General features: G+C 41.2%; 1 protein-coding gene across 3 annotated transcripts in view; it reads right to left on the minus strand.

Annotated features, from left to right (window-relative positions):
• tbc1d22a (TBC1 domain family, member 22a) overlaps window positions 1–14,980 on the minus strand; it is a 151,057-nt gene that overhangs the window by 126,930 nt on the left and 9,147 nt on the right. For all 3 annotated transcript variants that reach the window (XM_030045855.1, XM_030045856.1, XM_030045854.1), the window contains exon 5: window positions 11,787–11,969. In XM_030045855.1, the coding sequence (XP_029901715.1) occupies window positions 11,787–11,969 (183 nt within the window). The remainder of the gene's footprint in view (window positions 1–11,786; window positions 11,970–14,980) is intronic.

Raw genomic sequence — 14,980 nt, forward strand, 5'->3', positions numbered from 1 at the left:
GCCCATATGGCTGGGAGAGGACACTGAGCATAGATGAGTGTAAAGGTGTGAGAATGTGTGTGTGTGTGTGTTAGAGTGTGTTGTAGCAAGGACTTGTACTGTCAACTCTCTGAGGCAAACCCTGCCTTCAACTGATTAAGCTAAAACAGGTTTCAAAATAAGTGACCTGGTGGCAAATTTTCAAAGAAACTTCACTTAAGTGCAACAAATTCACTAAACTGCAAAAAAGCTCGTTTGGTGAACTAGGCCAAGATTTAGAATGGAATAACTTAGAATTTTAGTTATTTTTCCCCTCAGCAGGTACTTGTATCATTGTGATGAATAGGTTTTCACATTTCAGCTACCTAAAATCTTCTAAATACTCTCAATTAAATCAATGTAGAGCTATAACATAGTAAGCTAACGTGGAGCCAAAGGCACTGCTACACCTGGAACAGATATGCTGTGTGTGCGTTGTGTGTGGCATGCTGCTGCAGGGTGCGTGCATCCGTTCCCACCGAAAGCCTCACCTGCTGCTACTAACCCCACTGGAATTTCAATATACATGTACAGCTCAACATTTCATTAAATATACAGGCAAGTTACTTTGCAGAGGGAAAAGAGGCCACATGCAAAGCTTTACTGTTCACATCAACAGCTGAAGTTCTTGCATCCCAGACCTTTTCCTTCTCTATTAAATGCTTATCAAAAGGACTGTAGAGCTGAAGATACTGTTCTGTTTTGAGGATCAAATTTGTTTCACCCATTCTTGCAGCTACAAACTTTGCTAGAGCCCTGGCCAATGCTGTCAATCCTCATTTTACCAAAGTTAAATACATTATCTAGACAGCATCTACAGTGATACTGAGCTGACTTACTTTTTATTTCCTTACATGACCCAAAACCCAATTACATGTTTAACTAATTATACAGACCTTATGACAGTTTGACATTAAGATGCTAGATAAGCAAAATGTGACAATCTCTATGGTGTATGACACTTTAAATGTGGTAAAGCAGGAGTAGAAAAACATTGTAAACGCCCTGTTAAGTATTTTGTCAAGATTGTAATTAATTAATTAAGACATTCACAATAACAAAATGCAGCAGGTATGATGTAGAGAAGTTGTTACTTCACTGCCATTTTGGTTAAAAAAAAAAAAAAAAAAGAATTGTATTTCCTGAGTTTTTTCTGCCCGCTGCACGTGTTAAAAATAGGCTCTGCTCCTAAACTCAAGTTGCTGCTGCTGCAGCGACGCATCAGGGATGCAGCGCCACACTGCTCATGCAGGCTGTTTGACATGGCAGGGGGTAAGGGACAAAATTAAGACTCCTGAGAAGTCGGAGGAGGCCATACATATCCTTGCCAAAGACAGCTACTGATCTGGCTGATGATAAACCGGCGGTGCTAACTGAGAGGCTGGCAGTGGGAAACGAGCAGCTGACAATTCATTCGACCAGTGTGATAACTCATGCGTCAAACCTGGCAACCTACTGGATCGGCTACTGGCTTGGCTAGTCATTAGTTTCCAAGGCAGAGGCAGACAACCAATCCAGTGGGTTGCTAGGTTAGACGCAGGAGTTACCACATTGGTCGAATGAATTGTCACCTGCTCATTTCCCACTGCCAGCCTCTCAGTTATCACCACCAGCTTATCACTGGCCAGATCAGTAGCTGTCTTTGGGAAGGATATAGCCTCCTCCAACTTCTCAGGAGTCTTAATCTTGTCCCTTACCCTACCCCAAGGTCTGACTTATTTGTACGGCCACCAAAATGAAAATCAAGATGTTCAGCGTCGCTCACGCAAATCTGATGCAGTCTGTGTGTCCCAGGTCTTAGGATTCAATGACGTTCAGTTAAAGGAAAGTTAGGAGAGCTCAGAAACAAAAGCTCCGCAAACTCTTTCCCTGCATCGTGCCTGACTAATGGGCTATGGGGGTTTGGACTGTTTGGGCTGAGTGTCTCCATCATGTTACTTAGCTAAGCAGCAGCAGCAGACGTAACAAGCATTTGTTACATGGTTGTTAATTGGTAGAAATTTAAACTGGCTCACAGGATGTTGTTGAGCACTGCTAGTCCTGCAGCTCACTAATGAATGCCAAACTGTGACTGGCACTGACAAACCCAGAGATCTTATGATTCTCTCTCTCTCACCCACACCCACACATAATACACACACTTACTCAAGAGCTAGCTGATTAGGTCTGCCCTATTTCAGCTCTGTTAAAAATGCCTGGGACTGTTGGGGATTGGAACTTGTATATTTTTGCATATTCTGTATCTTTTGTATTAATTTTGTGCTGTCATTTTTTTTTTTTTTTTTGTTTGGCTTTCTTCCTTTAAATAGTGGACATCCCATGGGTCACTCACTGTGATGAGACAGCATATCAAACGAAGAGCCTACTGTCTTTGAGTATCTGGTCCGTGAAGTTAAAGACAGACTACGCAGTTTCAAAGGGGAGGGCACCCCACCTTGTTTTGATGTGGTAAAGAATGATGAATGGCACTCAGTTCTCAAGGGAGTATAATTTAGAAATGCCTCAGGACTCTTGTACCCCATCATAACCCAAAATATGAGAGCGCTTATGTTTTTGTGCACATTTGACATCAAAATATTAGATTCCAGACAGGCATTCAAAAGTGTTACATTAATTCTATGGGTTATTAGTCTTGGCATGAACCTGAGGGGGTTTATCCCTCCTCAGCGTCATCCTAAATATTCATAAACAAAGTGGTGTGCCCCCACCCTCCCCAGCCCCGTTGAAACTGCAAAGCCTGCCTTTAGCTTTACATTACCATCATTTCACTTGCTACTGAAAGTCAGCCAGCTTGAAAGGGGACAGGGATGGCATTAGTCTTCAGGATAGGGAAGAGAGCCTTAAAATTGGGGCTATACATATACTGTAATTTCAGATTTTGCAATTAAAAGTCACAGAATTCAGATTAAACAACAATAGTGAGATCAATTAATCATCAACAGTGAAACATTTAATTTTATTTCCTTAACAAAATGCACTGTAAGTTAATAGTTTGTTCTCTGTTTATGAATCTTGCTCCAATGGAATAATGGTGGGGATCATTAAAGTATCACTTTATCATCAGCAGTAGTAGTAAGGAGTGCTAGCATTTGTCGGTCAGTTTATCTTCGAGAGGCCCCATACTGTTCTACAAATCCAGCTGGCAGGTAAAATAATGAAGGTGGATGATGATTTTCTGGGATTTGATAGACACTGCAGGTAGTGGCCATAAAATGTCTTCCCATGCACTTAACTGAGCCTCTCAATGGCCGAGAGAAAGCAGGTGTGGAGCGTGAGGCCGCCTCTGAAATAGACATGCGTTTAGAAGCATGTTCACTCAACCTTCCCATAGAAATGAAAGCATGAAAAATTCATATAAAATACCACACACTGTAACATTTCAATAATCTACACCAGACAATGTGGGAGGCTACTGACACAGGAGACAGCTGGTGGTTGGAGCAGCCCCATTAAGACCAGCGAACATTTATGCCCACATACACACACCATCAGCTGCTGACATGGTTAGTGTGCAGCAAAATAGAGTGGAACATATTATTTTAAATCGTAGAAAAACCTGGGAAACAACAAAATGTTTTAGCTTTGTGGCCCTCTATTTTGGACAGTATGCATTTTTTAGAAGGACAAGAGGACAAAATCACGAACGAAATAACCCACAATACTGTCTACTGGCCAAAACATTTCCATTTTCTTTCCCTCTATCTTACTGCCTCTGCATGGAGAGCTGTTACTGGCTTCTAAGAAATCATCAAAGAAGGAAACCTACCACCCAACCATACATGTGGAAACTTTCTTCACCATAAAGTTGTCACATTACCTAGAGATTTACCTTCATAGGCGGCATTATGCGGCACTATCTCCTCCTCTACAATTTCCATGCCAGTGACGTTCCTCTCAAATTGTCGCTCTTGCACAATGTTTTCAAACATGGCATTAGGAGTGAGTTAAATTGAATTACACCGCCACTTCCTGCTTTGATGGCAGCTATTAACTTTACAAATGGGGCTGATGGTAAGCTTAGCACGCGATGGCTAGCTATGTAACAGGATTGTGAGTTGTAGCATTGTGGAGTGAGCGACCGTGGCACAGAGGTAGCAGGCCTGGTAACCGTGGCAGAAAAGAGTGATTGTGGCTGGTGAGAAACATGCAGCAGCAGTGGAGATGTAACAAAGAGCTGCAGCACCCCCAACAGGGAGACACCGACAGCCAGCGAGGGACTTGGAGGAAGTGTGTTTGTGGGCTTGTGTGCTTGTTTTTGGTATGGATGGTGTACAAGAAGCGATCGCTCTGTTTGTCACTGTGTGGGGATGCAGAGCACACCTCTCTGCGTGTGTGAATGTGTGTGTGAATGTGTGTGTGTGGTAACTGCTGGTGACATGCTTGGTTGCAGAGTATGTGTTTGTGTGTGTATACGTCTATATGTGTGTGGGCAGTCATCTTTAGTCAGGTGGCAGATCCCGTTTGAGATACTTTCCTATTTGGTATCAGTGGCACATCGGTATCATTGTTTGTGTGTGAGTGTGTGCATGTGTGTATGTGTGCAGCGAATGTGCAAGGTTTACTGCTCCTTACATAAAAACAGGATTAAGTGCAAAAAGAGGTGGAGAGAAAATGTAAGAGGAGGAAAGAAGCTGAGAAAAGCAACAAACAAGCAAAGAAGCAGATAAAAAGAGGGAGTAACAGATAGAGTGAAGATAGATTGCCGGGGAGAAGAGGTGGGGAAAAGAGCATCGCCATAGCAACGGCCGCATTGCCGCCATCCGGCAATAATTACTTGATGTCAGATGCCAGCTCTTAGTCTCAAATACTATTAGAAAGAAAAAAAAGAAATGCAGAAAATCTGTGAAAGCTGGCCTTGTGCCTTGGAATCCATCAGAGAGCAACAGGTTCACACAACAGTCAGTGCTACATACAGTCTGAAAGCAACACACAAACAACCACACAAAGTCCCTATTTTCAAACATTAATCAAAGGAGGCAGAAAGACCAGAAAAACCTAAATCTTAAAAAGTAACTTCAAGTGACATCTGGGAATGTGTTTCTCTGTTGAATTTGCGACTTCAGTCAGTTTTGATGGTTTTTTGGTGGGTGTGGGTGTGGGTGTGTGTGTGTGTCAAGCCGAACTAGCTCACTCATCAGCGAGCATACAATGTGTGCTGTGTTCAGGTTCATTCAACAGACATGCTCGCCTCAGGACATCCAGAACAATTAGCCGAGATCAAGCCGGCATCACTCACCACACACAGAGGTCATTACCTTCTACATGACCTTACATGCTAAACAGACCGCTGTCACCACCTGTCACAAGGCTTACGAGAGACAGCGACAGGGAGAGAGATTGACAGGGATGCAAAAGATCAGAATGCAAAGGAGATCCTGAAAGCAAGTTAGGCAGATTCACCCTGATCAGCGAAACAAAAAGAGAACATATCTGGTGACAAACAGACTGAGAAAGCAACAAAGAAATAAGTGTAGGGAGGCGGCTCTTTTTTTCATTCTCTCCCTATCTCAATACATCATCAAATCAATTTATCATTCCCTTCAAACTAACAGCTTTATAGACATGGTTAGATTTTGAGATCATTCTAGGTATTTTCATGTTTTGGATGCCCAAGGTGACTTTCATGAAGCCGCAGACACCCATCTGAAGTAATTTCGCTATTGGGACCTTAATCTCAAAAAATATTTTGGTTTGTTATTTATTTATGTAGATGTTTAACACTCTCCAAAAAGATACAAAGTGCTTAGGTTAAAATATGATAAAACAACCATTCATACTTTTTTTGTACGGAAACAATTATACTTAAACTCAATTATTCGCCATTTTGCTGAGGACCCCCTGGAAGACCATCAAGGACACCTGGGGGGGACCCGGACCCCAATTTGGAAGCCACTGAACTAGGTCAAAAAATTGAGTACACGTAGATCTAACACTTAGTTATGGCCTTACCCCACTGAGTTTTAAGATTAATACACACACTAACAAAAAAACACAGACATGTAGACACACATGCACAGGCAAACACACCTGTGCACTCTGGAGACTGGCAGCCCTGACATGACAGAGGGCTCGACCCAAAAACATGCCTGCCTCCGCAATTAATTACACCATCCAAGTGCGAAACCAGCCAATGGATCATCCCAGCCGCCACTCCCCAACGGAGCTCAAGGACAGTCGCTCGAATGTCCCTTCTACACAAGGGGGCAGCGTCCCCACAGACCAGTGTCGCGTGTGTGTGTGTGTGTGTGTCTGTGTGTGTGTTTAAGAGGGTGAATATGTGTGTCACAGAAAGTATACCAAGAAAGTGACCTCCCCTTAAGGACAAGGAGGTCCATCCGTCTCTGTCATCATCTCTCTTCCCCCTCTCTCTCTCTCGCTCTCTCTCTCTCTCTCTCTCTCCCTGGAAACTGCAAACATCTGTTAATCTGTAAATCTGTCAATGGTCAACGCAGCGAGATCTCTTTCAAGTCAGTGGGAGCCCTGTGCTGCCATGACTAAGACATTATATTGTGAATTTTCAACATGAGGGGTTTAATTCCAAAACACTCTAAATCTGTGTAAACAAAAACCTCCTAAGTAACTCAATTAAAACGGTCAACTCACACTACAAAACATCCCACATGAATTAGCCAATTTAATAAACACTTTCTGAACTTTTTGTTTTGAAGTGCTGCCTTAGAGGATTTTGTTTACGGTTTGATTTTAAACTCTCCGAACTCCAAAAAGCACCTTCTCTTACCTTCTTTTTTTTTTTTTTTTTTTTTTTTTTTTTTAACAAAAGCCACAGACAAGCTTATCTGCATTTTTTTGTACGCTTTATCCATTTAAAATAAGGCTGAGGTGAGGCTAATCCACCAGTATTTCAAAAGATGATTTCCTTCACAGAAACAATTACACTTTATGAGCAAAGATCTAAAAAACTAACTCATAACTCTAACAGTAATCAATAACATGATCCACTTGCCAACAGTCAGTTTGGTAAAAGTTGGCACCATCACCATCAGTTGGTGAGTATCTCATCATGAACTGAAAGCGGCATGGAAGTTTAGTAAATTATTTGCCTGTGTATGTTCTTGACCTCATTATAAGGATATAATCGGACACTCGGGTTCACCGAGAGTTCCTCTGCAGAAAACATTTCTTCTGTTTCTGTCTCACCTCTTGATTCATGTGTACTGCATTCACAAAATGGATCAGAAAAACACAGCTCTAACTTAAATATGAACAAGTTACAAGCAATATGCAGACAGCATCATCATATAAGGAGGTGGTAGTCATGCATACATTTTTTTTTTTTTACCATATAAATGTAACTGTTTGAATGTGAATTTAGGACAGATGATCCAGAAAACCCGGAATATAAATCCACTGAACTGGAACAGCTAACTTGTTCATATTTTAGTTGGAGCTATGTTTTTTTGATATATCATCGTTTTGTGAGTGAACACACACGAATGAGCAGGTGAAAAACGAAAGATCTATGTTCTACAGCAGAGCTCCTGATGAACCTGTGAGACAGAATATAGACTTATATTGAGCGCAAGAGCATATACAGGCAAATGTGTTACAAAACCTCTGTGTCGCTTTAAGATTTCCATATGTTTGATTTGTTGTATTCTCATCTATATGCTATTCTTTGCTTCTGCAATGACCCAATTTCCCCAAGGGGATCATTAAAGTTTCATCTTATCTTATCTTATCTTATCTCCCCCTCCCCCTCTCCCTCTCCCTTCCCCTACCCTCCACTACACCCCCCCATCCCTCTCCTTCACTTAATTATGTCCCGTGAATGAAGTTCATCTTTCATGCTGCCAGCAGCCGGCAGCATGGCTCGCCCGTTCTGGGCTATCTAATCATGGCGCAGAGACTAAACTAAATTTAGACAGCTGGCTTGTGATGGCTGGCAGCCCCTAATGGAGGCTGACACCTCAAGACACACTGCTGATGTACAGGATACACTCTGCGCAAGCAGGCCGCTACCACCGCCGACTAATGCTGATGGGCCGAGAACTGCTTCGTTTTGTTCAAAAAGTTTCCCAGGAGAACATACACAGGTGAGGTGAGGTTCCGTCCAAGCTACATCCATTCAAACTTTTCCATTTTAGAAACTGGCTCAATACTCACAGAGCCATTACGTGCTCCGTGCAAGAGGGCAACTCAGTGGGTGATCCTCATGTTTTTGTATAGCAATATGCGTAATATGGTAATTCATAGTGCACTACCTGGAAGAGCAGGGGCTGAGTGAGCAAAACTTTTTGAGGGTGTATAAATTCACATAAATACAGTATGTCCAAAATGCAGCCCATGTCTGGTGATGCCAAATGATTTGGATAAAATCAAGCAATTATCATGATTAAATACTACAAATGAAAAGATGCAACAAATCCTTATTTGGTTTATACTATGTTTATACTATGAGATGTTAAATATTGAACAACTGAGGGGATGTCACGCCCTGTCAGTTTGAATGTGCATGAAGCAAATAGAGAAATAGATATGTAGCATCTTGCTCAAGGACACTGAACTTTGCTCAGGGGCACTTGGGCATGATGCATATATGTGTCAACAGACATGCTGACTGGAGCAGGGATCAAAACTTATTATGTTTCAGCCTTTCCTAGCCCCATGCCGCCCTCCTTACAGAGACACTCTGTAAAAAAAAAAAAAAAAAAAACAGTATATGACATTAGATAAAGCATAATGCCATATACTGGTAAAGTATGACAAGGAAACATTATAGACCAGAAGTTCATCTCTGTTTCACCTTGCTTTTAACCTTAAAAAAACTAACAAAAAGCTTATGAATGGATGTTTACGGGTATTTGTATTACCATTCATAGAAATCTTACATAAATGTACACAGGAGAAAAGGCTGTTTGTTCTAGGGCAGAGTGGCTCAGGGGGGTACAGCAGAACAGTTGTCTGGTAATAAGAGGGTTCCAGGTTCAATCCCCAGCTGCTCAGAGAGCATGTCATTGTGTCCTTGAGCAAGACACTGAACCCCTAACCTCTCCTGATGGGCAGCTTGACACCTTGCATGGCAGCCTCTACCATCAGAGAGTGTGTGTGTGTGTGTGTGTGTGTGTGTGTGTGTGTGTGTACGAATGACTGTTAGGCAAGCATTGTAAAGCACTTTGAGTGGTCAGGAGACTAGAAAAGCACTATAGAAAGACATTTACCATTTCCTGTTATTTAAATTCAGTGAAAACCCATGTTAAGTGATGCTGTTATTGAACCAGTGAAACTGTGTAGGACTGAAGCATATTATACCTTCACCCTTTCTGCATCATAGTAAATTCTATTCTGTTTTTGTATTTTAGCATATAAGGAAAGTTAACAACAGCCTTTTTACTGTTATAAGCACAATACTGATTCTCTCCTTCCCAACACACACACACACACACACACACACACACACACACACAAAATGACACAGAAAGACATCAAAAATCATCCAAGGACATCTGATGCACGTCCTAGTCCTTAACACACAAGAGAAGTGAGCACAAAAGGGCTTTTAAGAGAGATTTTACAAAGAATCTGACAGTGTCTCCTCCCCTAACAATCTAGACAACTCCGATCTAAGCATTTACGCGTCAATCTTTCTGCTTTGACTAAAACTGACTAAGGTCAGGATAACATATCAACAACTTGAATGCAAATCAATATTTCAGTGTTCACACTTCTTCCCAATTCCCTTTTAGCAAACACACAACTGAATTCAGGGATTCCCCCAGCTTGGCATTTCCTGTCTATGCACAGCTTAACAAAGCATATATGAAAACACAACTTGTAAACCTTGGTAATGAAGGAAAACAATGGAGCTTGAAGGATGTTGCCATATCTTAAAATCCTGAATTGAAAGTAAACAACATAATTCAATTTCAAGAAGAGAAACAACATCATCTTTTTCACTTGCATTTTTTTCCTTCAAACAACTGACAGGAAATGCAGTACTCATATAGCACAAAAGGAAGAAAATTGCCAGTTATATACAACAAAGTGTAACCTGAGACTGATCACAAGGCCACTAGAAAGACGGTTTCTTCATTTGCTTTTGTGGTTACCTGAAACTCTGGCTTGTTAGCACATTTACTGATGTCAGTGGAAACCAAAGGCTCCCAGCTAGCTGGTGAAAAATGAAAGAGGCCAGTTGAAGATGAGCCAGTGGAGAGAACGTAAGGTATCTTTCTTGCTCTCGCTCTCGCTCTCAATTGAAAATCGTTTACAGAGCTCTTTATTGGCATGATACGATTTCATTAGGGCTGTGCAATTATTGCCAAAGTGATAATTACAGTTATTTTGCAAGATACTGTAATTGTGTTTATGCAGCATGATAATTAGCCTTGTTGATTCAATGAACAAAATACTTTACTGCACTTTTGCATCCTGCAGCAGCGTCCTGACTATTACAACAACCACTGTAAATGTAATGTCTCATTACATGACATGCCATTGTAACAACTATTATGTAATAAAAACTGTGATAAATGATTATACACAAGTACTCCCCACATGTTACATGCTGATGCTGTTCTGAAACAAAACATGGCAATTATTTGAACTTCCAAAGGCACCGTTCTGTCACATTCATGCTATTCAAGTTTAGCTTTGCCAACCACAACTCTGCAGACCTGGGGCAGTTATTTCTCACTATCAACATGTGTAAGCATCCCACCACATAATACGACTGTAATTTATGGACTGGTAAGTGGCTGACACTTCAAATTCAGCATTTATGTTCACGCTGGCTTAATCTACAAACCCTCCAATAACAGGCGCCATGTAACTATGAAAACATGACAGATTCAAGAGCATTTCAGTGTAAGAGTGAGTTTAGCTATATTATACAATATCAAACTAATACATCAAGGGTTGAATAATATTGGTGAATAATCTAGTGATTTTTTTAAATAGTCAATTAATCATTTTGTCTATCAAATGACAAAAATAATGTCAAATGGCCATTTAAAGTTAGCCCCAAGTGACAGCTTAAAAATGTCTACTTACTCTGATCCACTGCCAAAGTTCTCATTTTATAATGATATGCAATTGATATGATATGCAAAGTATAGCATTAGCATTTGTGAAGCTATAACCACCAAAGATTTGATATTTTCACTGGATAAATGACCAAAACAACTCATCAAAATTGTAAAAATTCTAATTCTCTGTTGACTTATAAGCTAATCACTTCAGTACTAAAACACACAAATGAAACACTGACAATTACATTGCGCAAGTTGTGACGTAGTTAAGGATTACTGCAACAAGTAGTTGCTGGGGCATGACAGTTGCAGAAAGTTAGCTACAGAGGATGGAAAGCAAAGTGGTGATTGGGAGGTCTGTTCGGATTCCATGGCCGCTGGGGAAGCAGTAGGAAGCAAAGTCTCTGGGGTTGGACAAACAATAAAGGCTTGCCGTTTGGTTAGAACAAGGGCCTGTCATTTGTTTTTGTTGTGTTTTTTTTCCCTTGTAATTTGCATGTCCAGATGGCTAGATGACTTCCCCTCACAGCATCGTTAAAAGCATAGCACAGCTGGCTCACAGAGAGCATGCAACACCAGGAAGAGAGAGGGAGCAAGAAAGAGTGAGAGGAAAAAATGAGAAAGAGCAGAGGGATGGAAGAGAAAGGAGGACAAAGCCCACCAAATAAAGTAAGAAACAGTAAGCAAGAGTGAGCGAGAAGGGGAACTGAACCAGAACAACAGTAACACACACTGAGAGATAAAAAGAGACGGTGAGACTGTTAGGAAACTATCTCTTACCCAGATCTGTGTTAGGCCCAGCCAGCAGCTGTCTGAACTTGTCTAGGCGGGAGGCTTCCCTCTCGGTCATGGCCGGGGTGCCCGATGTGTTCTGGTCGGCCATGCGAGCCACCAGGGGGATGACGGGCGGCCGGTGGGGCAGAGAGCGCTGTCTGTGGAGGGCTGCACGCTCACCTGCTGCATCTGGTGGGTGGACAAAGAGGGGAGCGACGGGATAGGGTAACAAAAACACACACACAATGAGTAGAAGGCTTTCATGTGACGTGGTAAGCCCTCTAGTGGCCATGTAGGAGCTTCACAGCTCATTGCAATGACTGATGAAAACAGTTGACTGCATATGTGAACGATGCAGTGGTAAGGGAATAATTTAATCTGCTGATTTTGTGTATAGACAGTGAAAGCTTGTTATTTTTTAGCACACCATTGCATCTGATTAACTTAACAACTACTGTCTGCACATCGCAACTTTGCATGTTAGCCACTCAACATGGCAACAAAAGCAGTAACTGAAAAGTTTAAAATTTTAACATCCAAAAGACATGAGCTGATGTCAGATAATTGCAAAGAGACGTGTCCAAACACAAGAATTTAATTTGGCCAAAGAAGGTGAACTTAAATCTCAATTATGGGGGGGACACTCCGTTATAGCTCCACTTTGTGACTTAGGCTGTCAACATACTTGTATTTTCAGGAAATATCTTGCCTATTACACTTTAACAATAGCGGATCATAACTGTGGTAAATAGTTGCATTTTAACAAAATTTGATTATATTTCATTGTCAGTCTAACCTCCAAGAGTCAGACTGCAAAAGAGCAACATTTGGGGCAAAGACGAGTCCATTGTACTAAAATATGTAACAGTCAAATAAATGCAAGAACCCTCACCCATGTGTTTTTGCACTTTTACTCACTGGTTGTAATATACTTAGCCATTAAATAACACCAAATGTCAAAAACTAAACAGATGGCACATAGAGTACAAACCTCCACCAACACTACACAATTATCAAGATATACCATTTCCAAGTCATATAGCTGACCATATCAAACTTTGGTCAACTCTTTCTTTTTGCGCTTTTAATTGAGGATAATGTTTTTTGTTTCATAAATTTAAACAGGAAACGGTCAAGAGCGTGTGTGTGTGTGTGTGTGTGTGTGTATGTGTGGTTGATTTAGGGATCATTTCCATTGCTGGAGGTATGCACCTTTTTGTGATAGGCTACACCCGCTGTCACACCCCGTTTTGGCCAGGTTAATCAGGTCTTCCTTGCTCCAGCTTCCATTTGGGACTACGCATCTTTTTGTAATAAGCCACGCCCACTGTTGCACTCTATTTTGGCCAATGATCGTGAAATGTTCATATGCTCTTTTGTGGCTCATGACCAATCTTTCCCCAAAATCTTACAGTGTTATGGGCATTAGAGAGCTATGCACCTTGTTGTGATTGGCCATGCCCATCACCACACTCCATTTTGGCCAATCGGTGTAATAAGCTCTTTCTTGCCCCATGACCAAGTTTTCCATAACATTTTGTCATGTTTAATGAATCTGTTCAGAGGTTATATACCTTTTTGGGATCAATCGGCGACACCCATCGCCAATTTCAGCTTTTTCTTGGCCTGTGACTAACCTTTACACAAAGTTTTGTGCAAATCCATTCCTAACTTTTTGAGATATCCTGCTAACAAATGAACAAACAAACAGACAGATAGAATGGGGTGACAACACAACCCCCCTTCAACTTCACTGGTGGAGGTAATGACACCAAATTTTAAAGAAGAGGTAAATTTAGTTTGTTGAATGAAGAGTTTAAGCTTCAACTCAATGTAATAACTGTAATCACTTAGTAATTCTAATTATGTGAAAACATAAATCGTGTAAACTCAAAAAATATGGACATCTGTCCACATACCAAAGCCCAGTCATCTGTTATACAGTGGTAACACAGGCAGATTAAAAAAAATGCTTGAACATCATTGGTGAGAGGAACTGTGAACTGGAAGGACTTTAACACATTTCCTCTTTTCATCCACAGTGATGCTTTCTGCCCAGCTGTTACTATAGTTACAGCTGCTAATGGCCAAGAATCTGCAGAAGCATGGGCAGAAGTAAGAAAAATGGCAACCAGCAACAGTGCAAAACAGTGCACGGCTGTCCCACTGAGCACACCCCACTGAAAACAAACAAGGCAATGTGACTTTCACATCAGTTCACTCACTGTGCCCATTTATTTTTACAGTCTGTGCTTCTGTCAAAGTGAAAACAAGTTAACAGAAGTGAATAAGAATATTACATTTAGGCCTCGTGGGGTGGAGCCCTGTGAGCAGCAATGACAGACTCTCAGTGCTGGGGGGAAACCATGAAACATCCAGTTAGATTCACACAAAGACTCCAAGGCAAACCAGGACACTGGAAGGCTGCCTTTTTTGATTTCCATTTTTAATTTTCACAAGAGCAAATAAAAAGCACAAAACTGTTCTCGACTGCTTTATTTGCACTTGTGAAAATTAAAAAGATTATTAAAGCCAGCATGGCAGCTTCTTTGTGATGGAACCCTTTGTGTGCTTTTAACAACACGCCCTTCTTTATAGTACTTTTAATTAACTTTTGACTTTTAAAGTGCCATAAAAGGAAAACAAGCACAGTAAGACCAAGTTAGCAATGTACACTTCTCTGTCACCATGTATTGCTTCGAGTAGTACAAGAGAGGAAAGAAGGAAACACAAGCACGCACACACACACACATATAAAACATACACAGACAGCACTCCGACAGCTGGAAAGCAAACCCATTACAGACAATTACAGTAGCAGAGTGTATTTTTGCTAGACAGCTGAGGGGAGCGCCAGAGGCTGAAGAGAGCCCCCTGGCCACTGGTTGTGTGTGTACAGTATTTGTGTGGTTTTCTGTTTGTGTGTATGTGTGTGTGTGTCTCACTTAAATCCAATGGAGTAGGACAGTGTGTGTACATGTATGTCTATGCTGTGCGACAGTATTTATATAAACAAAGAGAGACAGTCTGGTCTTGGCTAATGAGAGGCTTGCTTTGTGCCAATATCTAATAAGACTGGGGCAACTTTGTTCTCACTCCTCTCCATTGTAGTCTCACACACATCTTAGAAGAGGTTAAAAAAAAAAAAAAAAAAAAGAGGAGGAAGAGGAGGAGGGCTGCCTTTCTGCATCCCACATGTC

This window comes from Myripristis murdjan, chromosome 23 (genome assembly GCF_902150065.1).
Source record: "Myripristis murdjan chromosome 23, fMyrMur1.1, whole genome shotgun sequence".
In the NCBI taxonomy this organism is placed as follows: Eukaryota; Metazoa; Chordata; class Actinopteri; order Holocentriformes; family Holocentridae; genus Myripristis; species Myripristis murdjan.